At 33.9% G+C, this 26,137-nt stretch overlaps 1 protein-coding gene and 1 long non-coding RNA gene across 2 annotated transcripts in view; one reads left to right on the top strand and one right to left on the bottom strand.

Moving 5' to 3' along the window:
- Nucleotides 1–26,137, top strand: part of LOC132562314 (uncharacterized) — a 491,282-nt gene that overhangs the window by 417,546 nt on the left and 47,599 nt on the right. The gene's annotated exons all lie outside the window — the stretch shown is intronic.
- Nucleotides 17,595–18,770, bottom strand: LOC132562317 (allatostatin-A receptor-like). The gene has a single exon (XM_060227056.1). The coding sequence runs from the start codon at nucleotides 18,768–18,770 to the stop codon at nucleotides 17,595–17,597; it is 1,176 nt and encodes a 391-aa protein (XP_060083039.1).

Below are 26,137 nucleotides of genomic sequence, written 5' to 3'. Positions count from 1 at the left end.
ATATATCTTTACGTCTTTTGCTCTATGATATATCTTTACGTCTTTTGCTCTATGATATATCTTTACGTCTTTTGCTCTATGATATATCTTTACGTCTTTTTCTCTATGATATATCTTTACGTCTTTTTCTCTGTGATTAATTCTCTTTTGCTCTATGATATATCTTTACGTCTTTTTCTCGTCTTTTTCTTTATGATATATCTTTACGTCTTTTTCTCTGTGATTAATTCTACGTCTTTTGCTTTTTGATATATCTTTACGTCTTTTTCTCTATGATATATCTTTACGTCTTTTTCTCTATGATATATCTTTACGTCTTTTTCTCTATGATATATCTTTACGTCTTTTTCTCGTCTTTTTCTCTATGATATATCTTTACGTCTTGTTCTCTGTGATTAATTCTACGACTTTTGCTCTATGATATATCTTAACGTCTTTTGCTCTATGATATATCTTTACGTGTTTTTCTTCTTGGTTTACTTTTATGCCGGTTTTCTGTGATTTACCGTAGCATTTTTTCCTTTTTTCTTTTCCTTGTGTCTTCGCCACCACGTGTGACATCGGAGCATTTGTTTTAGGTAACCTTAATATCAAATTTTCGAAAACACGGAGAAACAAAAGAAAGGAAAGATTAGGAGTCATGCTACCTGAAACTAAATATTTACTGACCAAATTCTACAAACCGTATATAACATAACTTGAAGACTTTCTGGGAGACAGAAAATTCCACTGGTTTGACTGAATAGCTAATTATAAGTTCAAAATTACAATACTGCGTATTATATCAAACTATCGTTCGAATGTTTACATTATTTAATCAGTGTGGTTTAAATGTTCCGTGAGTGAGTGAATGAGTGAGAGAGAAAGCAAGTGAGAGTGTGAGCTAGTTGACCGTTATGTACATTATATGTATTCACGTCAAAGTGATTTTTGTATTGAAATATCGAAAGTGTGATTGTAGAGGAGCCGAGACAAACTAGGCTTATTAACGTCTACACGATTGTACGATTGTACGAAAGACGCACAAGCGATTGAGAAATTTAAATATTAGCTAATGTAGCAATGTTGTTTCGTTGGTCTCGAGCTTCTTCCATTACTTTTGTGTATGTGTCAATGTTAGTGTGCGACACGCTGTGTACGGCCACCTCAAATCCACGATCATAGTACTTTTTAACAATATCGTATTTAGTATTTTGATGTGAAATATACAAGGTGGCGCTGATTGGACAACCGTTAGGGTTATATCGGTTACGTCCGAAGAGAAAATCATAGTGTTGAACACTTTCCGGATTAACGGCATCATCGAATCCAAAAAACACCATTTGAGGGATCTCCTTTCGATTCAAGGGATGTTCTAATGTACTACAGAAACAGTCCGGTAGATGACAGTTTACACCTTGGCGACACGACTCAACACCAGACAACACAATAATAAGCATGAACCACACCACCATGTTGGGTTGTGCTTTTGTTACAGTTAAGTGTCGTATCTTAGAGTAACTTGTTGTGTTCCGATAAATTGCAAGTTGTTTTCGGTTGTAGCAATGGTAGCGGCTGGAGCTCTGATTTTGTTGCTTGAACCCTAATGTCTGGAGGCAAGTAACGACGCATTCCGTACCCTTAGGTGAATAATGTATTTATTACATATACGTATATTTAATGATAGGAGAGATAGATATCATATAAGTTTTGCAATCTTGCAATCAATTTGTCTTGCAATCATACGTTCCGGTCAATGGAAACGGAAATTGAACATTGTAGTTAATTTGTGTTTATGCAATTGATGATAAAATCAAGTGTCAAGTACAAACTGATGTATATGAATCCATATATCTACCTATGTCCATTTATTGATATTAAGTAAAGCATGGACATGGAACGAATATGACTATTTCAAGGCCACAGCCAATAACTGATGTATGTGAATTTGTAAATTTAGAAATGTAGTACCAATTTCATAATAAATGCGGTGACCAGAGAGATATAATATTTTAAGTGAAACGTAAGAAAAACCAATCTGTTTAGATCTGTTTTTTTTAATCACACATGATCGATTTACGGTTCTTGTCGGTTTGATCATACGTTTTTCATGTATTAACATGTCTAAATTTGAATCAGCCATATACATCTAATCGTTTATCTAAAGTTTATGTAAAATGACGATATTTATACTCCATATCATTCAGTTTAATAATATGGAGTCGAGATTAAAGGCGTAATGATTGAATACACGATTTGCTTTATATGCAGCATATTCCAGGAAAGAATGTCCTTCTGAATGAAATTAATTCTGTTGTTTTGTTGCTGGTTTGAGGTGAGGTGAGATCTTAGCACATAAGATGGTATATTCTGTAAAACTGTGTATTTCTTCCTTGTTGTATTTTTTTTATATAAATTTGTTATTCAAAATCTATATTTGGGTTTGCGTATTCCTTTCACTTAGCACCAGTCCTTCGGTTAACTCTACAATCTTCATTACCATAACTGTTGCAACGAATAGTGTGCATCATAAGAGTAATTAAATGTTAAGGATTTTCTTTTCGTACGAATAAATTTAAGAGGCGATATAGCTTTTGGGGAGAAATAATTTGGGGCGATATAGCTTTTTGGGCGTAATGGATAAACGTTGGTGTGAAATTTGTTAAGGGCGAAATGTGTTTTTATTATTGGGGGAGGGGAGGAGGGTGCGTCTGTTCTTGCTTTTCTACATCTGTTTGTCGTATAACTCAAAAGTAGTAATATTTTTCTAATAGATCTGTAAAGCATTAAATAAATATTCATGTATATTGGCTCAATTCTTTAATCTGATCTTTAATCTTATTCTTTATTAACCGTATGTTGGTTCCGTATTTTAGTAAACAGTCCGTCGCCACTATCGCTATACCATGGGCGATAACTTACGAAAAGTTGGGGTATGATCCTTCCACAGCGCCATGTTTCTGTGGAGAGGGAACTTGAAAATGAGAAGTGTCCTTTTAACGGTCATTTGAATTCTAACTGAGGTAATCTCCAAAAGTGACATTTCGTATATATTGCCCAAGTACTTTATTGACGCGAAGCATTCTTCATTACATGACTTCATTACAGTCAGACAAAACATTACCGCGACATCAGCAATCTGATGATTTCCACTGTGTATTTATATAGTCCTTACGTATGTTCGACAACATAAAGTCTTTGGCAAGAAATGACAGACTAAGATCTTTTCTAGATGTATTCGCACGTGTATGACCGTCCTGTTTTTCATTTTGAAATAGATCTGTAGCTTTCAGTTTTGGACACGCGAATGAAAAGTTAATTCTTTTATAGCATTAGGTTTACGATCCTGTTCTCGCGTCAGGATGTATAGTGTGTTCGATTGATTTGCTTAAACAAGGGAAAAGGGGCGTACACGTTAATGCCACGTTTTTTGACAGCATTATGACAGCTAGGTTTGGCAAGAGAGGATTTATTTAACGGTTTTTACGTCCACTATTACCTATTTCGGCCTTTCAGTGGACGAGAAAAGTAAATACATGGGGAAAAGTATGAAGTCGTAGGAGAGAGTAGGATACAGTGATGAGATAGAGAGGGTCGTCAATACTACCTGACCTGTTCTTAAACTATAATTTTGATAACGACCCATTGGCTTAAATATATAGCCTAACATTCACTAAGCATGTCATAGCAAGAATATTGGTTAAGGACAGAGAGGAAGGTAATTATACACTAAATGTTGATATGTCTATCAGAATTACTCTATTAATAATCTATATTGCTAATTTAAGCCTAACCTCTGAGCTGATGTTATAATGCTTATTTTTCTCTCGAAAAACCACAGAGCGATCGTAATGGTGTGCGTTGTACATTTTCGCTGAAGCTATCATTTTAAGTCCCATCCTTGTTTAGTTATTAGGTGATGGTGCTGATATTTTTGTGATGTTCCTAGTTAAGTCTTCATTCTGTTTGTCGGCCACAAAATGGATTGTAGCTTTATCATTGTCCATACTTTATGTAATTCCACATCAATCTTGGCTTCTCATGGCTGTTCACATTTCAACATTTAAATTTTCATGATTTGTGATAGTGAGGTTAGTATTTTCAGGGGATAGATGTACTTATAGATGTTACTTAGTCGTTAATGAAATGATACATTTAGCCATGAAGTCATGAAGTTCCCTTTTCTTACTGTTGTTATCTAATCTTATCTGCCTTTGCCTCGTTGATGTAATTAGTTTAAGCACTGACCAGAACCATTTTGAAGGCCATTGAGAAGTGAGGCTCATTTTCATAACAAAAATAATACTAATAAAAGTGACATATCAAAAAAGTTACAGAATCAATCAGAAAATTACAGTTTTGAATGCATTTTTGTAGTGGTAATTCCCCCCATATTTTTGGGCAGCAAGTGGTATAAAATTAAGGATGATATTTCAGGTTTAAATAGCTTAAACATTTGTTTTTTTACAAATATCAAAAGTTAACAGAAATTATTTGTCACAAAAATTAGCACAATCAATTTAAAAATTATTCAGCTTTCTAATACTGTTTATTTTGGAAAGATTAATTTTTTCGTTTTTTATTTAGAATAATTGGTTCATAAACCAGGAAGGTTAGTTACTTTGAATTTCTTCACTACAAAGAAATACATTTATGTAGTCTGTTTCTTAACCCTTGATCTTATACATCCATGGTTTGGCATAGTGCAATTAATCCTGTAAACCTGTAATGTTCACTTTTGATTTCACATTTTGGTGACTAGGCCAAAAATATTTACTGTTTTGCTATTAATATATTTATGCTATGTATATTTACAGCATGATAAATTCGATTACATACATTGAATCATCATTTAAGAGACAAAACTTTTCATTCTAGGAACACCATTGTCATTTGATATTATACTCCCTGAAATTTTTTTGGGTAAGATATAGTTACAACCTTGTCCATCCATCTGTCACTCTGTTCGTCCTATCATATTCAACATAACTTTGCCCAATTTGCCCACTTTGGCCACAAGGCTCATGAAACCAAATTCAAATTGACCCCCTCCCCCTTCCCCCCTCCCCCAGAGACCTCAGAACTCGAAACACAATTACAGATAAAGCATGAGTATACAGGGCCATTCCAGGTGTGCAGCAGCCTGACAATCTCTGGATAATTATCCACCTTCCTCAATTGGTGAGGCAGACTGTTCCACACCTGGCTGCCTTATAGCTGAAAGATTTCAAACCATGCCTGGACGTTCTAACCCATGGGAGCCCTAGCTGTCCACCACTCCTGAAGAAGATTTCAAAATTAAAAGATTGTTTAAATAATCAGGAGCTACATTTGTTTAAAAACTTCACACGCTTCATTCTGTTTATATAAATGTAAAAAAGATCAATTAGTTTTGTCCTTTAAAGTTTCAAAACTGGCATGGTGTAATCATCTTCAATAAATTAATTTCTCTCTCTCTCTCTCTCTCTCTCTCTCTCTCTCTCTCTCTCTCTCTCTCTCTCTCTCTCTCTCTCTCTCTCTCCCTCCCTCCCTCTCTCCCTCCCTCCCCCCTCTCTCTCTCTGGTTGAATTTAAACTATAAAAATGCCATGCCAGGAGACAATAATTAAAATTTGAAAGAATACAATATTTAAAGAGCCAGACCCACTCCTTGACCGATATTATTTCATATTTAAAAAAAATCATGATTATCTGTTCTTCTTCGGTAGCAAAAATCTGTAATACCGCAATTTTAAAGTAAATCGCTACCAATCTAACATAATAAATAGTTTAAAAATAGAATTAGAAATGACTCGACTGCTAATTCATAATTATGCGGGAAATCCTGCCCTCTGACGCATGTGCAAAGAACTGTAAATAAATTTGCCGTCTGCCAACATGGCAGAAAGCGTGTGAGGGAATCAAAGAAGAAAACGTGTTTTGACGGACTCTGAGGCGAAAAGAAGGAAGATGGCTGGTTCATACTCTGTATCGCTTTCTGTTTGATTCTCTCGAGTAGTATCACTCATGTTCATAAATACTCTTATCATCGAATATTCGCTTTAGATATATCCATTTCACAATGTTCTATATGTTCGTTACCGTATCGTAGCTCCCATTTGAGGGCCTCTTTGCAATTAATTGTAGTTTTTCCTCGTAATCTGCACGCTTTTGTGTCATATCTAAGCATTGAAAGATGTGATCATTACATACGTTTGATAATTTCCATACAGGATATATAGAGTATTGATTGCATTTATCGGTAAAATCTCTTTACAAGCGATGCCACATGGACGTACTACTCACCTCTTCCTCCATTTTTGTTCTGGTTCTGACCGTGTCTGAACGTATCACGTGACTTTTCCTCATCAATATTCATATCCTAGTGTTGATTAATGAGACTAATTCCGGCACCAATGTCTCCAGTACCCTTTCAATTTCAAGTTCAAAACTTTATACAAGTCTTTATTTATATATCATCTATTAGCATACAACAACATTTCCAGTCAATAAAATATGAAAAATATCTATAACGGAGTAGGTCTGGCTCTTTGTAAAGATTTTCCCCCTGCTTGCTAACATTACAGCCAATTCTTTTTGACACACATAACTGTTTGGATGCTTTGTTACAATGTTAGAAGCATGAAAGTCAAACTTCAAAGTGAAAATCGATATCTGCACCTAAAAGTCTAACATCATCTTCACATTTTATTAACATTCTCATTGATATTAAAAGCAGAAATTGTGTTATTTGTCTTTTTCCCTCTGTCATGTGTCTTTTTCCCTATAGATATAGATAGTCTGAAATTTATCAGGATTTGCCTTCATCCCATTGTCTTCAAACCAATTTATTAATATATAACTCTCCCCTTTTAATGTTTTCTTCAGGTTGAAATGGTCAGAGTCAAAATTGGAGATAACAAAGTTATTGCCCTTTGTTAAAATTTGATGTCTAGAGCAATTCGCTTACATTTAGACTAAGATAATGAAACATGGTGTATACATGGATCATACTAAGACAATACACAGTGCAACCCCTTAATTTCTGTGCTATTTCCCTTTGTTAAACCTTTTCTGTCCAGAGCATAGCTTTGCTTTTATCTAAGCTAGGATAATGAAACATGGTGTATACATTGATCATACTAAGGTCATGTGCATTGTACCAATTTAAGGGCTGGCATATCCCTTAATTACATAGTTATTAGCTCACCTGGCCAGAAGGTACTATATTACTTGTTTCGGTTAGCTATTTTTGGTATTTAAAGACAAGGATATCAACCAAAATAACTTATGTTTAACACAAAATGTTTACATGTATGTTTATTATCACATAGATAACGTCCAGATTGGGCTTGTTATGTCTATTTTTTGAGAAATGCTGAATGAGTCTTCCTTTAGTCCCCATGCACCCATGTCATTTTTATGTTGGGATTCGTCAGATAACAAAATGGTTGACAGGAGTCCATCTTGGAAACTGATAATGGATTTTTATCATCGTTATTTCTTAAGAAGTTACTCTTTGTCCATAGAGGTATACCCGGATTTTGAGAAGAACTGTTTATTTTCATATAATAGATTTTATGGTCCCTTGTACCCTTTTGATTTTTTAACTAATCAATTTTAAATTTTGACTCTGAATGTTTGTTATGGCTATTTCTTTCTGGTGGACTTTTTCTCAACATTCACATACAGCTACTTCTGGAAACCTAGTGGTATCTATCTTTTTAAAATTTTGAACTGTCCAGAAAAACTAAATTGCTGATATACGGATATTTTGGATTTTGACACGGTCACTGATCCTAGAGCCTTCCACATCAGACGGTTTCATTATTGTTTATCTTGTTCTCATGGCAGTAGTCGTTGATTAAGCGTAAGACGCTTATCCCTCCGAAACACATTGTCTTATTTTCTTTGTACTTTTCAGAGGTCTCCGTGTAATTTATTTTTATTTTGTTCATATTTCATCCTTGTTTGATCGAATTTGAGATTTTGAATCTTGATTCTGTTGACATGTCGGTACTTTGTTGTGTTTGTTTTTGTTTTGTTTTGTTTGTGTATGTGTGTTTTTTTATGTGTGTGTTCTTCGAAATAATCGCATAAACCTGCTTTTGAGCACCTACCAATAGTAACTGTACAAGATGCAGACCTTTCTATAGCGTTTCTGAAATAGTTTATTTAGCATTTTATTGGTAGTAAAAGTGAGAGCTAAATGTAGCACGAAAATGGTTTAAGATATGATTCATGCTGCTTTTTTGTCTTTATATTTCAAGATGACGAACTATATTGAAGATTACAAAACCAATATGTGCTAATGTGTTTGTTAAAATCTTGTTTGGTTCATTATCAGCTTCAGCTTCAGGCCTGATCATTAAATTTCACTTTTTGTTAAAACTGTTTTTTTTCGTTTTCAAATTATCTAAAATTATGTTTGTTACTGGCAAGTAAAAATGAGATGACCTCTATTTGAGCTCTGGTTAAATCAGTATACCAATGTCAGTGATTTATATTTCAGGGCGAGTTTGTAGCCTGAGTTTGGCTAAGATATTTGAATTGTTTATCGTAGTGGAAATACTGTACGGCTGGCTTGTCGAGACGACATTTGTTGTTAATCAGGTTTTGTTTTCATCTAGACTTATATTTTCACCTGTCAAAGTCGGAGCTTATGTATCATTTCGTCATGAAATGCATATCATATAATATCAAAAGTACTTTTTTCTAAACAAGTAATTGATAAATAAATAAATAATTATAACAAAAAAAAAAAAAAAAAAAAAAGATAATTGAGGCATTTGGCTCCAAAAGACTTGCAAAAACACAAAGAAAAAAGTAGAAGCCAAAGTAACTGAATCAATCAATACAAAACTGGTAGAACTTACTTCCTCAACAAATAACTGCGTCAATGAACTTAGCGACCTCTATACACAGTGCGTAAATTAGAACACTGTGTTTCTTGTGGTGTGTCAAATATTGTTACGATGATAAGAAAACCGCTATTGTATATACCCACCAGAATTGGAAAGCAAGGACTCGACACGCTCTTCTACATCAGTCGCTTATCTCGATCTCTTCCTGCATTGCACCCAACATGGAAACCATTCCACCAAGATGTATGGTAAGCATAATGATTTCAGTTTCCCTATTGTGAATTTTCCATTTCTGGGAAGCGACAATCCTGTACCCTCAACCTATGGTGTTTACATATCGTAGTTGATCCGATATTAAATGGTCTGTTCTACTTATCATTACTTTCGTGCAAGAAGTCATCTAATTATGGACAAAGACGTGAAACCGGGTTACAAAAAATGTAGGTTGATGAAAGTTGTAGGGATTTTAACGGTCGTCATAGTAATCTCATTGAGAAATATTGCGATATGAAGCTGGAGATGTTTCGTGCCCGTTAGTATGCCAGTTGATCTCATAAGTTCGTGAAATATATATTATACATACAAGGTCATGAGACGCTTGGAAAGTTTCTGTTTATTTCACATTTGTAGAGGAAAACATTAGTTTAAAAAAGCGGAATTCAGTAGCATGATCTCGGATGTAATATATCACTGACGTAACACCTGACTGCCAAAAATGACGCAATGAACCGGTTTTCTAGCGTTTGCTGATGCTATCCGATAGGATTGCGGGAAAATAATATTGAACGGAATATAATGAGAACATCTTTAAATAAAGAATCACCTTCAATTAGCACCTCAACAGAAGGTGGATTTCCATCCTGTTGGTATAAAGCATTGTTCTGATGGGTTAATATGATAGAAAATTAGGAGAATGTTACACTAGTGTTGATATAAAGTTTTCACTTCAGTCGACAATTGATAATTCTGAGACTGAATACAAACGATGACAAGGAAGGAACGTTTACGTACTTTTCTTATGTAGACAAATTTACCAAGTATTACTTGTCACACGACATATCGAATGATCTTGTTACTTTATTTATTGTTTATACAAATGAAGGATTATTTTGTTACCTGAAAATCCGTTTTTGTCGCTCTAAACCATGCAGGACCAGGGAAAGAATAGCCTATTAAATCTCTTTGCGTGTTGTAAGGAGCGACCCTTTCATTGACATCCCTTAGCGGTCAATATTATGTTTCGTGAGAGCTCAAGAATAGTGTCTGCAGCGTTCCATTACCTGACAATATGCTACAATTAATAATGGCCCCATGCCAAATTGAGGTTATCAATCGTGTCTACCACATAGAGAACATTGCAGAGACCAAAATATATCTGCTTCCTTCACTGTAGATATTTGGGACCATCTTGATCTTTCCGTTTCTCTTATGACTGTTCTTTATTCCCGTGTTTTATTTCCACTCTTGGTGTTTCTCTTGACACCAGTTCTCATATCGCCTTTGGTGTCTCGAGGAGGCTGAACCTCTTTAAACAGAGAAGTGATATTGCATTTTGTTCCGTGAACGTTTCAATATAGATATTTCTTCAAAAGTACATTTGTAACTGAGTTTTCAATATATTTGAGTCGAGTATGAGTTAATTGTCTGGAGGCAAACGTAAGCATTCGGCGAAAAATGGTTACAGGAGAAATCAGATTATTACTGGACTTATAGACTCCAAAACTGCAATACCAAGAGATCTTGCAAGATGTCGGCAAATGGCAGACAAACACGGGTTGATGAAAAACAACAAAGAAACAAAAAAGTACCAAGATGTCAACAGAATCTTGGCCAATCAGAGACAGTAATATCACTTTCCCAAATGAGAGCGCAATGAACAACACCGACACCAACAGGTATACTAAATTGCGGAGAAGTATTTTAGGGCGTCACAATAATGGGAAGTGTACATTTCCTTATGCGATATGAAGTTGCACGTGTTTGTTTTTCGTTAACATGCCTGTTGGTTTCGTTGTTTTATACCATATCGTCATGTTAGTACTTTGTTTGGTTTTGAACTTTGAAGAATTAGTGATAAGGAAGTGATTTGATAATATTTTCTAAACATTCAAAATTACTTACAATTTGAACAGATGGTCATTCGTACCTGAAAGCGATAAATTGTTACGTTGAACGCATGACACATGCAGGTGAATATGACAACTTATCACATTAGAAATTCAAAAGAGAAAAACCAAATATACCTAGAGCAAAGCAGTAGTACTATATTTTCTTCGAGCAATAACAAGTTAGCTCGACTAACTGATTTTTGTAAAGACAGTACGTATTTTCAGGTTGAATAATCTCAGTAGGCGTAAAGTGATGCGACATTCACATTATGTTCTAAGTCCGTGATTGTCAAGATACTTCCGCTTTACTAGCTCACTCGCCACAAAACACGGCATGAACTTCACGTTTTGATCGTATTAAAAGCGCCATTATACAAAATCCAAAATACTTACGCCGGAAAATCACTACTAAAGTCGACAAAAAGACCAATTATTCCAAAGAACAGTGACATTTCACAAAAGCTCAGTAATCATCACCAGGAAGATGTATCATACCATAGACCTCAGTAGAGCTTAACGATCGTCGTAGCATACAATTCATATAGTGCTGTATATATAAATAGTTAGTGCAATTAGATACAGCTGTATATAGAAATTGTATTATATGATTCATACATGAATATCTGTTAGAAATATACATAATGAACAAAGTTTTTATTTAGCGAGATGTGACGAGATAGAAAGGGAAAATGTGACAAAGTACTTGTACAGATTCCTACAAATTGACACATTCATGCTCCAGTATGTTGGATTTTATGAGATAAGCAGTTACTTACATGTATATAAGAATAACATTATTACAATAAATTATTCAGTGCATACATATACAGCATCTTGTCGTAAGAAATTTGTTTATCATATTTTAGGACTTCTTGCTTTGTTGAAGGGACTAACAGTATCATTATTTTCTTCATCAAGGACAAACCTGGCAAACAGAATGAGATTACTTCCCGAAGTGTTCTTTAAACCCTTTGCTACTCGCTACATACTTCCTTTGCAGCAGTCAGTTTAGATTCTTATCATGTCATTTATACCTATAAAATTGATATATGAGATGGAGGTTATTGGCGGGAGGTAATACAAAGCGTATGGAATTTGCTGCTATTGTCAGATTTGATGAGAATCACTTTAGGAGGAATGTCGTGTTTACAGCAAAATATTGAGAACATCAGAAATGTGGAATCACGGTGTACAATACTGAAACATAATTACGTGCTGATATATGACCTGAATATTAATAAGGTTTTATTTTATCTACATAACATGGTCTATATGTGTTCACATATTGTTTCATCATAGTATTCCAGTCTATGACACTTACCAAACATTTAATGCAATTCTCAATATTTGGTGGTGGAAATAAAATGAAACATTCATATAATGATTGTCTCCCTTTTCCTCAAAATCGAAATATTCCATTACCTCCCAGGGATAACCGATATCCTATTTTTGTATGATACAACATATCTTCTCAATATACATAGCATAACAATCAATGTTGCCCATCGTCGATGAAAGATAATGTAATAAATAGGATTTCAAGTCGAAGACTTTTTGGAAACAATATACATCGTACAGCTATTTGTTGTAGATTCTAAATGTATTTATCACAAAGAGACTGGACAGTTATTCAAAATTTATTTGTTCAAGCTGAAAACCTAATTTTCATTTCTGGTTTCGTTGATTTTTTGGTTTTTCTTTTCCTCGTTCTCGAAATAAATGTAAATCTTGGAACTTATGAGATGAATTTGCAATTGTCACAAGCAGATGTTAATCTGAGAAGGTAGAAAGGCTTAGATATAGTATAGCGAAGTAGTTCATTGGGATTTAAGAAAACTATTATACAATCGTGACTGAAGGGACTTTCTGGTAGTAGTTTCAGTCCATTTTTCTCAGATTAAGTGTAATTTTCTGTCATTCTCTGTTGTCTACAAGGGTAGTATTCGAAGAGAGATGAGAAATATAAAAGATAGAGTATTCGCCACGCATAACTGGATAATATTGTTTATACTAGATAATTCATCACTCATTTTTTAATCAGACGATTATTATTTTAACACAAAATTTGCAACAGCAATAATCCCCAGAATAAGTATTATAAATTGAACGAAGTTGCTCCTTTGACGATAATCGTAAACTCTCTCTAATACCATATGCTTATACCGTAAACAATGTATCTCGTCCAACATCATCGTGGAAAACACAATAGAATGCTAATTTGCGTTATTTTATAGCTAACATCACATCTCTCAATTTTGTCCCATTGCAGAACTTATTAGATAAAACACTTAACCTTTCAACTATTGACCTACTCGAGTCAATGCATGTGTTTTACACGATCAAAATTTATTTGGAATATTTTCTTTAAAGAAATGAAGAACTAGAATAATAGTTTTTTAATTCAATATTTTTATTTCACAAAAAAACCACCAACCAAAACACAGAACCATGATGTGATAAGTAATTGATACAGGGATACGGATCACTTGATAATTTGCAAGCGAACGCGTTGTCAAGATGATTTCAATACTATGTGATTTTGTCATGATTTGCAACTGCAGAACATTCATTGTATATATTTATATATGTATATATGATATATAGTCTAAGCATATCAAGAATATCTAATATACAATTATCACACATATAACTATCATGATTTTGTAATGAAACGTCATGAAATAGTGTTCCAGCCAGTTATACTTTATGACGTTAAAAATTCGTGTATCATTATTTGAACCAAAAGAGGTAATCACAATGTTGTTTATACAAATGGTGAATAAACATGGTCAAACAATCACCTCATAAGCATTTTTAAAAATTTTGATCGAAAACAATAGAGTTGAATCACAGTGACAAATACCCAATCCATGATCCATGTACATTTGCATATGTATTACATAATAAATATTGTTATAACTCAAGAGAAATAGACTTGAATAATATTTTTTTCAATATTGTTTCTTTATATTCTTCGTAATACATACATTACCTTTAGAGAAATGTTTGTTTCTTGCCAATGAATATTTGGTGAACGAAATTGGCAAGTTATTGACCAAGTTTGACCTGATTACTTATGAAATATTTGTAGAATTATGAATATGAAGCTAATTATCTGTAAACACGGTCATGGCACGTTGATTTTGTGATTTCGGCAAAGTCATTGAGACGAAAGGACAAATCAACAGACCAGGAATATCTACATTTCTACAAACATCATATCAGGTCAAAACTAGGCTTATATCAGACCTGTCTCGTTCGTTAAACACTCATTAGAAAGGTAAAACTTGCTTTATGTATATGTAGGTTTTTCTTTGGGGACTTGTCATTATAATACACATATATGGATCATGGGATGGAAGCTTGTGGCAATTCATTATGGATTGAATAACGCGTTTTAAGCCAGATAACTCGAAACGTATTGACAAAGAAAACAATTTTCTGGCTAATATATACTGTATTTCAACATTTGTTCTATATCTAGAATGTTAAACATATTGAACTGACGAGTTAAGTAAATAAACTTGATAACATGAGGTGATGATAATCTGTGGAATAAAAGCAATGGATTAATACACATATATGGTTTTATATATAATAATGATGTAATTACACTAAAATATCATTAAACATCTATGTTACTACTTTCTCATTCACTGAACAAGTCACGTACTGACCAAATTTTTGTCTGGGATAATAATGGTTATCTGGTAAACTTCTCATGCAAATGATGACAAATAGTGGCATTGAATGTTGAAATCAAATTCCGACAGGATTGCATTTAAATACATTTCATAACTTCACATGCTGCAAACTATGTTAAGTTTATTAAAAGGAGAAATACACGTTTGAAGCGTTTAAACAAAACACCCCAAGATCGTGTACAACAGAATGGGAAAATGAACCTGAACACGTATTAATTTTTATAATGAACATGATGATATCGATATGATATCAAATAATTAAAGAATCTGATATGGTCACTTTGGAGTATTTCTTATTTTGAAATGAAGAAAAAAATTCCAATCAGGGTTCGCTAACAATATCAATTTTGACGTGGGTCGGGAACGAAAATTCATTTGGAATCATGACAAACTGGTAAAAGTAGAATTTTTTGCATTGCAGATTTTTCCGCATTGGAATAATTATGAATTATGCTTAAGTAAAGATTTAAAAATAAGTAATAATATTTAGAAGAAATACAATTAAAAATTTAACGCGCAAAAAATTCCACTTTAACGGTTAACAACATAAACAAACATCCACTCCATTAAACTATAGTACAAATATTTCAATGAATAAAATAATCTGTCAATTAGTTTTTAAAAAATGGAAATATTGAAAAGATGTCTTTTTGATGAAAAAAGAGAAGAAATAAAAGGAAAAAGGAAGAAAAAGAAGAACACATTTTGATGCCTGGCTGATGAATTGACTTTTGTGATCAAGAAAATGTAATGTAAGATATTAACTATACAGAATTATTATACTAGTTTTCTGCAGGCTAGACCGCCGAAGAGATCTAACAAAACAAAAGAAACCGTACGGTACGCGAATCACATTAACGAGCAGGATAATAAGATCGTATACTGATTGCTGTAAAATATATGTTATAAAGATGTGGTGTAAAGCCACGTACGGAACTAAAATTTAATGTATAAACTGAGTCAATTCCATTTCTTGAGCTATACAGCTATACATAAAACTCATTTTCTCATTTATTCGATATTGTTCTGTGGTGGAATTTGACCTTTAAGAAAAATGTGATTCTAATTAGTGCAAACACGAATTCAAAATAAATGTAATTACATTAGTAGAAGGATTCACAAAAAACTTTGAGGACAATTCTATCTAAACAATGAAAACTACAAAACGGCGATTGATACCTTTAACCTCTATGCCGTTCGGCTTCCTATAATGCTTCATTGGTATGGGCGAATGGGTACATTTCGTGTAAAGATATATTGATGTTACTATGACCATTAAAACGATAAATCGCAAAACTGTTTCGAAGGTTGTTTCGTAAATACTTTACACAAGATGACAAAATCGTACGTTTTCGTTGACTTTTGATAACTCAAAAATGAAAGATCAATAAAGTTTCAATTTTAAAATATTAATTGTATTATAGAGCCCATAGCCGAAAGACATTTCTGAATCTAAATCTAAAAGCAAAGGAGTTGACAATATCGATATGAAATATAGAAACCTTAGCTTGCAATTTAGAAGATGGCTGATCTTTTGAAGTCTTCACATTTCTGACGTCATTTCCGTTCTCTCGACTCCTGTGCTCTGGACCCCGTGATACTGTCCAGATCCTACGTCAGAGAAAAACATATGATACGTACCATATTGGGGCCGTATCATCTTTAGTTAGCAACATATTGTTACAAAACCTATTCAGAACGTCGAATTTTAAACCGGCTAATAACTGGTCTTTTTTATTTCACAAGTTATGCTGTGTGACAGTGTTACTATGAATAGTTATGATCTATATTCATTTAAACCTGATTGAGTTTGTACATTATGTTATTGATCATAAACTAATGGGATGGGAATGAATCGATTCAAGAAGTATGATCACTTTACTTGGAAAACGAACAAAACAACCTTGCAACTAAGTCTTGTAGTGGAACAATATTTATGTAAAATCATAAAGTGATAGCAAGGTAATTATGTCATAAATATTATGACATCATTCCCCGTGGGTTGTTTTAGCATGAATAACAAAATTCATATCAATGATATTGAAATTTGTTGAAACGTATACGTATCTCATTTATATAATGAATGCAATAATGATAATATGAATTTGTTTTGAAATACGATCATATTATAGCGTAAATGTTTACACAAAACAATGAAACAATATTTCACATCATGTAGAGATCGTAACCAGTGAACAATCAAACTCGTGTTACTTTATGACAGAACCTGATTCGTTGAAATTTCGATGATAGAGATAAATCTAACATGAGAAACAGTAATATACTTCCAAAATGACCAATAACGCATGTTTTCATGTTTGTCCTATACATTTGTTTACTATATTTCTACTCAGCTTAGTATTCCAAAGTATCACTACACTACGCTCGTTCTCAGAAGAAGGTTTAAGAACTATTTCTAATCTCCTTCGTGATGGTCTTCATAAAAAATTCCTATGCAAGCAGCTACGATAATGTTTAGTTTCTCCCATTGAGCAAAATGTCTTTGTAATGGCCAGTGAATTATGATAATATACATACAAACATTATATGTATAAGACGTAGAACCGATGTCTTGAATATGTCGTACGCTCTTTTACAAGATCAAAGTTATATACAAAACATACGTATAACTGCAAATCGTACGCAATTTTACACAACTGACAATCAACTCCATCATTATGATTTTATGTATAGACTGACGAATTTAGCTACAGACATATGATTTATATTTTTCAATTCGACATAATTTCATTATCGTTAATCGTCGGGGCTTTATGGGGAAATAACTGTTTTGTTGAGAAAAAGTGTTCTTTTTAAAAATGCAGCAATATTATGATCTGAATAGATTAACAAATCCTATAGATATCGGTGTCTAGCCAAATTATCATATATGCATTTAATTAAGTACTTATTTTCATTTGTCTCTATCAATATAATAACTGATAATAAGTCTTCATTTAGCTAAAGCTTATTTAAAGTCTGAAGAGGAATAGCGTTTTCAGAGTTACTATTCTTATCCTTTGAGTCGTTTGGAACAGTTGTTTTACTGGTGTTGTTGAGGAGTGTTTCTTTTGACTCCTTTTCAATTCCACGTACATTGGTCCGTTCATATTCAAACTTACTGAGAGGGTCGCTTGCACAACACAACAATCTTCTAAAACTTCTACGAAAGTTTTCGGACAGGAAAGCATACAAAACTGGGTTGACGCAGCTGTTCATGTAAGCCAGACAATTCGATGCTATCATTGTTCCGATCAAAAATTTAGAGTCCATTCCAATCATTCCAAAACTAATCATAACAAATATTATCTGAATCGGGAGCCAACAAATAGCGAAGATAACGACAACTATCACCACCATTCTGGTAACACGTTTTTTCGTCCTCATGCTGTCAGGCCGTTGGCTTCCGCCAGGTACTACGCCGTAAAGAAGCCGTTTTATCATGAAACCATACAGAATGCAGGTAAGTGTCAGTGGTATGACGTAACCAAAAGCAAAGAAACATCCATAAAATGGTTGCGAAGCGAGGTAATCACTTTTGAAGAAATCGATATCCACACAGATAGACCTGTTGCTGTTAGGAACTTCTTTATGAGAAAATTCGAAGATGACCGGTATGTTGCCGCCAAGCATTATAATCCATGTTAGGTAGACCATCATGTAGGTATTGCGACTGTTGCGGATGCGCATGGATGTAATTGGATGAACGACGGCCAGATATCTGTCAAGCGACATCAGCACGAGGGTGTACACGCTAGCATACGCACACACGTAAGTTAGATATTGGACGATTTTACACCAGACGTCTCCAAAAGGCCAACGAGACATTGTATACAACGTGGCTGTGAAAGGCACACAGAAAATTATAAATGATAAGTCAGCGACGGCCAGGCTCACTATCAAGATATTGGTCGTGTTTTGCATTTTTTTATTTGAGACTACGACGATGATAACTAGTAAGTTTCCAACAAAACCGATAATGACAATGAGGCTGAAAACAATCGATACAACTATCTTTATCAAATGTAGAAAGTTCTCGTCATCTGATGTCAGGTCATAGTCATAATAATCCAGTGAACCGTTATAGAAAGGGAGAGACGAATTGTCAGGTATCGCTGTTGTAATGGATTCGTTCATCTTGGATGAATGTCTGAAAACGGCAAAAGAAACATAGTTGTTAAGTTTATAAAGTAATATCAAACATTTTTTGTTAAAATTCTTAAGTTCATTCATGATCAATAATGCAATAGTGAAATATAACTACAAGAATGTTACATGGATACTCTTTAAAAAGATTGTTTGATACTGTACAAGTGAAATTGTCCTGAAATTTCATAGTTACGGTAATGCCAAATAATGAAGTAATCGTGTTATTCACGTGCTTTGTCCTGAGGCTAGTACAGATAGATTTTTAGGGCCTTGATATAGGAAATGATCGAGGAGATTTGAAATGGTCGAGATCAATGCTAAAAAACCGAAATTGTGTTCAAGAAACATCTGCCGATTTCATACACGTTTTGAATTAGATACATACAATGCGTAGAAAGCATCATATCGCTGTTTCGTTCTTATAGTACTCATTTCACTGGGGATGGGTATCAACACTAAAATTCGAATATGTTTGATGATTTTCAATAATGATTTTAAGGGTTTAATTTTCAAAGGGAATTTCTTATAATTTATTGCTTTGTTGATAATAAACCCGTTAGTTGATTATCGTAATCCGAATTTACATATTAATTAGTGACATTTTACTACAGGTCATGTCAACACGACCGGACTGATAACGTAAACCAAACACCCGAGGATACCGAATGGATGAAACAGCTTTGTTGTGGGATAGAAACACGTGTCACAAACTCATTGTTGATGTATATGGTATTTCTATCACTCGAGCTATTCTATTTTCCAAAGTGAAAAAAAAACACGTGCTTTCGCGAGTATTTTGATAGCGTTTGAAAAATGGCTAACGAGAATGATAGGAATACATGTGTAAGGTCCATTGCCATTGCTCTCGCATAATCTACAGAAACGACTGCCTGTCATCGAAGCGTTTTATAAACCATTTGGCGGACGCATAACTAAAATGATATACGAATCAAGTTTGATAGACAGGACGTCCTGTTTACCGAGGCTTGCCATTTCCTACAACTTCCTGTTAACCATGGAATGTCATTGTCTATTACTATTTGAAAAATTATGCACTAAGGAATGTCATTGAATGGGAATTCAAGTTTTCTAAGCATGTCATCGTGTGTAGGATGTACGTTGCTGATATCCAGTATGCCTACAATGATTTTAACACTATGCAGCGCCACCGTGCTAAACATTTTATCTACTGCTGTGTCTGGTTTTCTATGATATGATGGCATGATAATGGAGATAGCTAATTAAAAAGGATAAAATGTAAATACGATCTCCCTTGTGAATTGAATAAGAATATCCTGATTCATCATGGCATCCTCTATCATTTTGCGAACGGTTTATCAACTATATTGACAGTATCAGAGATTCTGTTGCGATTTCTGGCTTTCGTCATTGTAAACCAGACGCATTTGATACATATTCCCTTTTATAGGGGAGGCTAGGGACGTTTGATCCATTATTATCAAACCTCTGATGTCGACATATGAACAACCACACATAAACGAAACAGGAAATTATGTAAAAGAAATTAATGATTACTATAAAAAGTGAACAAAACTTTCCAGATATGTAATTCTAGACACCTGAGTTAGTAAGTTAACTAATGAGTGTTGAAGTTTGTTACTGTAAACAGATACTCTCGGTTTATTATTTACATGTATATTATCTCTTTTTAACAAAAGTTACCAATGTGCAAGCTGTCCTTTGAAAAATGACTAACAATCACCAAAAACTAACTAAATATAAGGAAACATTTTACAGGTTGAAAATTAACTGTTTTGTAGTTTTATCGTGACCGGAAGTATGCCTTCACGAAAGGAGTTTGACGTTGTAAGTAAGTATGGCTGAAAATGTATTTACAAAAAATAGGCATTTGTAAGTGTGGGGAGGATGTGTGTGTTCTGTATCAGTTGATAAAAATATTATAGATAGTGACTGTAACACATTCTCATGTGATGGTGAAGAATAATTGTGTTTTGAGTATTTTTGAATACGGTTTATATGTAGGTCATGGAGACCGATTGATAGACAAAATAAGCTCTTTTTCCGCATAGAGCAATCTCTCCTTCCAATATTTTATATATTGGTTATAATGGGTTATATGGGTTGATATAGAACGTTTGTTTGTTTATCATGACAGCCAGCTACACACAACTGTAGGTATGTTTACTGACATACCAACAGACAGATAAGCACGATTTGCAAAACGCTAATGCAGCTCTTTTCTCTCCTGTGATTTTGTTTAGCAGGTATCTCGAGTAGTATATACGTTCATGATATAAAGGTATGACGAATCGCTATTATGAACGAACTATAAAGAGAAATTGTAAAATCAATAATCTTTCGTTAATGTGTAAATAGTTTTATTTTCAAACCTGTTTGTGCAATTTCAGCAGCCTTGGCTAGTTTCTCTTCTTTCTTGTTACCTACAAATAAAGGTAGTTGTAATGACACATTACATAGACCAAAACATATTGATTCTGTTAATCTCATGACACATCTGCAAATATTGTTTGTTAGTGTCTTTCAAAACATTAATAATATTGTGTAAAACATATCTGATGCTTACAAGAAACATAGGTAAGAAAAATGTATATTGTATAATGAAAAATTGCTTTAATTCCTTCACGATTTAATACAGAGAATGTTCAAAATGGTAGTTATGACCTAACAACGCACCAAAATATCATGAAAAAAATCATCCTTACAACCACACATAATATAGAATTTGTGCACATTTGTGCGACACTATCGTGGAGTGGGAGGGTAGGTTAAACAAATACGTCATCCAAACTATAGGCATAAATAGGTGATGGAGAGCATACGAGAATCAACAGAAGCACTTACTGCCGTGGTGAGACATTTAAAATTACAATAAATACCCCCGTGTTAATTTAGGGTGTTTATTGTCTACAAAAAAGTAGAACATGAATGTGGTAAATAAAAACAACGAGAAAATACCAACATATGAACATAATCATAATCCAAAAAACAAGAAGAAAATACCAACATGTCAAAGCAATCATACTCCAAACTCATATACAATGAAACTAGTGCAAAATAGTATCAAAACATAGATTTACACGAAAATCCTGAAAGTACAAGGCTTAGCTTGAGGACAAGCGTTATCAGCTTCATCGACGGCACCCACCATCTAACTTTAATTCAATCCAAGAGAGCAGTGGCACATTAGTAAATGAGAAACAGGGTATATAACAACGGGACCAACAAACAAACTAACGAGCATCAAACAGACATATCAATTGGTGGATTTAGTTTACCCACGAAATCAACGAACATCCTCTACAGATATAAATGATTTTTCAGTAGCTCAATTTGCGATGTACTTAATACACTGTTCTGTAAATGTACCTGATTTCCGCAAAAGTATATTTCTTTATGAAATTTTATCTTACACGAACTTATCACATGTCCTCCATCGCGAAAGCATTTTAAACTAAAGAAGTTAAATTGTATTATCCGACTTCCATGTATATGAACACACATGCGCGAAACTAATTGTAAAAATTATGATTTTATTACATATTTTACTGAACCTAAAACAGGAAGTTTGTGTATTTCTCATATGTGTTGATACCGGTTTGAAATCATTACAACTGTTATTAATTAGATTTCATTGATAAAAAATGCAGTGATTGCATTTAATGATAATGTCGAGACATGTGCACAAGTAACACGATCTAAATGATGACCGTAAAGATGTGAATTCGAAGGTTTTACAATCCTAGATTATAGCACATGGCAATGTTTTATTGCAGTTTGGGATATCAATATCATGTTCAGCACTCAGCAAAATAGGTACAATTCTGAACCAAAGAAATAACGAGCCATAAAATTAATCACTACGGCGGTAGGATCGACATGAACAGTCATTAGATTTCGCTATAACGTAATGTCAGACTTTTCTAGTTATCATGTTATGAGATATTGGATATCCATATCTACGTCAGTGAGTTTACTTGAAGACGTTCCCGTTTTATTAGGAAGAAACGGAAATGAATATGCACAGTTTAGTTTTGCTATCTAATCTGTCTGCCATCTAGGTGAGTTGAAATTGCATATTCATAATGCTCCAGCGAGTTCTACTAAGGTGGGTGAGCCGACGACACAGCGGCGTTAGAAATGTTCAAAAAGCGAAGAAACCCTTTCATTATATAGCTAATTACATAAGATCATTGTTATTATTTTTTTATATATTTTTTTTCTTCTTCCTATGAAGTGAATTACATAATGGAAACTTGCTTATGTTGGCCAAAGCCCCTGCTAAATTTGTATAATTTGTTCTCATGCTGAATGTGCGCATTCAAAGTAATTGCCATAAACAATAGTAAACAACTTACAGACACCTCAAAAAGAAAATACACAATACTTATTTTTTATTTTTTTTTCTCATGAAAAGCTTAAAATGAGATAAGCGTGAAGTATGGGCGTCATCACTATTTGTTTTTTTAACAGCTCACGTGTAACACAAATAGCTTGATTGGTGGTCGGGTGGTGCTGTGGCAACAATCTCGCTTTCACCTAGCCATCCGGGGTTCAATACCCGGAATGGATGTGAAAAGGTATGGGGATCACCTGCCCAACCACGTGGGTTTTCCCCGGGTACTCCGGATTCCTCACACACAAAAACCCTTAGCGCGCTTGCTTCCATCCGAGCCAACAAGAGTGATTGGTATAAGTTGGAAAAACTTGCTTCGCAATTGTTGTAAAATAAATAACGTTTATTATTATTATATAGCTTGATTTATGTTAGGAACATAACAGAAAGAGTTACAAGTGTTTGTTAACTGTTGTCAACTCATATGTGAAACAGTCTTCGGTAAAAATGTGCATTTAATCTTACATCTGCATAGTCAAAAGTTCCGAGACATCCTGGGGATGAATGTTATGTGCTGGTTCCTTTCTAAAGAAGAAAAACGGGTTAATTCAAATCCAGTATAGCAGTAATTTAGATAGTCTTACCCCTGTAATATTTCGTCAGCGTATTACTCATCCAAGACTCATTTAACCTTTCATTTGAGACAGTCTCTATGAGGAAATGCTCATCCTTGACACCGTAAATGTTTACATCAAGACTTTTTTTAACAACCTTTAAATTGATTACATGTTCGAAATATAGACATTCTTCAGCGTTAAACTGAAGGCGAGAAATAATCTACAAGATCAATCAACGACTGGTACCTGTATGTTTGTACACTTCGGGAGGGGGGAAAGGGAAAACGTCCAGTTTACGTGATATTTCAAACGAGATTTTGTTTCTCATCAGGCAACGCCCTTATCAAGGCTAACCCTACGGTCACATTTTAAAGTTTGATGTTACACTAAGAACGTGAAGTATGCATGTAGCTGTTTCATTACCTAGCAAGCATGATTTTAACATCAATGTACACCTTTGTGATATATCGTCACAAATGAATGTAGTCATAATGATGTATATATCAAGATTATGAGCAAAGCGAAGAGGTTGCTAATAGGCCTTTTTGAATTTCTTTGTTGTATGTTTTAACAATGCTGATATTCTCCTTCAATTTGTAACAAAATCCTTGATTAGTTGCTATGGACGCTTGCAACAATGTTTCATGTATTAATGTGGTATATTTTCGTGAAGCCCTCAAAACTAATATTTTACAGAACATTTAAACAAAATTAATGTAATTCAAATTTAATTGATTAACTAAAAATAATGATATAATAATATCTGGCCACTAAGTAATCGTTGAACAAAGAATTAGAAAATGTGATACAAATACGTATTGTTCTTATACCCGATGATTATATTCTGACATCGATCCAAACAAATCGAAACGATGCATTACATCCAGTATAAAGAAATGCACCCATCCGACACGTCAACGAAATCAATCGTTTCAAACACAATATGGCGCTCTTCGATAAGATGATATTAAATAAACACAATCAATCGAACATAATATCAAAACAAACATAAAATCAAGTTCAATAACTCAATAACTTCTTTCCTGGTAACGTCCAATAACTACATATTACTCCAAATTAAATTCAACGCACAGAAATCAACAAAACGCAAACAATCTAATGAAAAATAAAACAGATTAACCGAAATGAGCAACACAATATTCAAACTGTGGTTTGGCAGAGATATCAGACTCTGTGCTGAGATCTTTAATACGAACTGAAAACATTCTGTCCAAACTTTGATCCTGTGTTAGTTCCGAAGCTATCGACGTATACCATAGCAATGCTTTGTGATAAGGTCAGCCATGAAGTCTTGACCTATTGGAAACTAATACGTCAACTTGTAGACAAGTTATAATTGAAAACTGTAAATAGGTATGAAGCAAGACAAAATGTACATAATAAAAGGTAGGATGGCTAGGGTTATTGAGGTTTCATACAAAACATGGATACTTCTATTTGGTACAGACAGTCGGAATCAATCAGGGAAGTGCCAAATAATCTTATTGGTCTGTCAGTATTGCAAAACAAGAAATAATATATTTCATCGAACGCGACCATGGTTGACAGAAGCACATAAATCTATGTTATGAATCGTTCTTATCACTCCCAGCTGATTCGCATTGCTCTATCTTTTCAATATATCTTTCCAAATGTAACCATTTACAGAATGATGAAATTAAGAAAACAGAATGACATCATATCGGAAAGTGGGCATTACAACCTGTCGATGAACCTATTCTGGATATTGAAAGACATTATGTAAATGAAATATCTATCATCAGATAAGGAAACAGAATATACCGACGTGTCAATCAACACACAAGGAAACACTAGGACATCAGTATTGATCCAAAACTACTGCAGTATCAGCACTGCAGATTTCTTAATAAAATCAAACAGGAATCAAAAGCAAAGAACGATAAATTCGCAAGAATGTATTTAATGATAAACGCTGTGCTGAACAACACGTATACATTTTTGTATTTTCTGTCACTTCCATGAAATAACAATACACAGATAACTGTTCAAAAGTGACATTCTCAAAAATAATAGCTTTACCAGCATTAATGTAGATTTAAAATCCAGAGTGTGAAAACAAACTCTGGTTAAAGAAAAAGCCAACACAATAATCTGTTATGTTTCTGATACTTTAACATGTTGTCAGGAATCATGAGATGGCGACTGGTAGACAATATACATTGTAATGCTGCAGATACATCTAGCTTTCATAAATTGGGACCGGTTGCCTTTGTATTAGGTACAGGGGTATCTATCTATCTTTCTGAGACCTAAAGAAACCAAATCTGCAGTATCCTTGTCTTAAACTAAGTGACTAATAAAAGACATCGACTGTAAGTATTTGAATGTACATCGCAATAACTGTTTGGTATAAATATGTC

This window comes from Ylistrum balloti, unplaced genomic scaffold (genome assembly GCF_031769215.1).
Source record: "Ylistrum balloti isolate Yb309-2 unplaced genomic scaffold, AGI_CSIRO_Ybal_v1 Utg371392, whole genome shotgun sequence".
Lineage (NCBI taxonomy): Eukaryota > Metazoa > Mollusca > Bivalvia > Pectinida > Pectinidae > Ylistrum > Ylistrum balloti.
The sequence above is the reverse complement of the archived record's forward strand: the minus strand, read 5'-3'. Positions and strand labels throughout refer to the sequence as shown.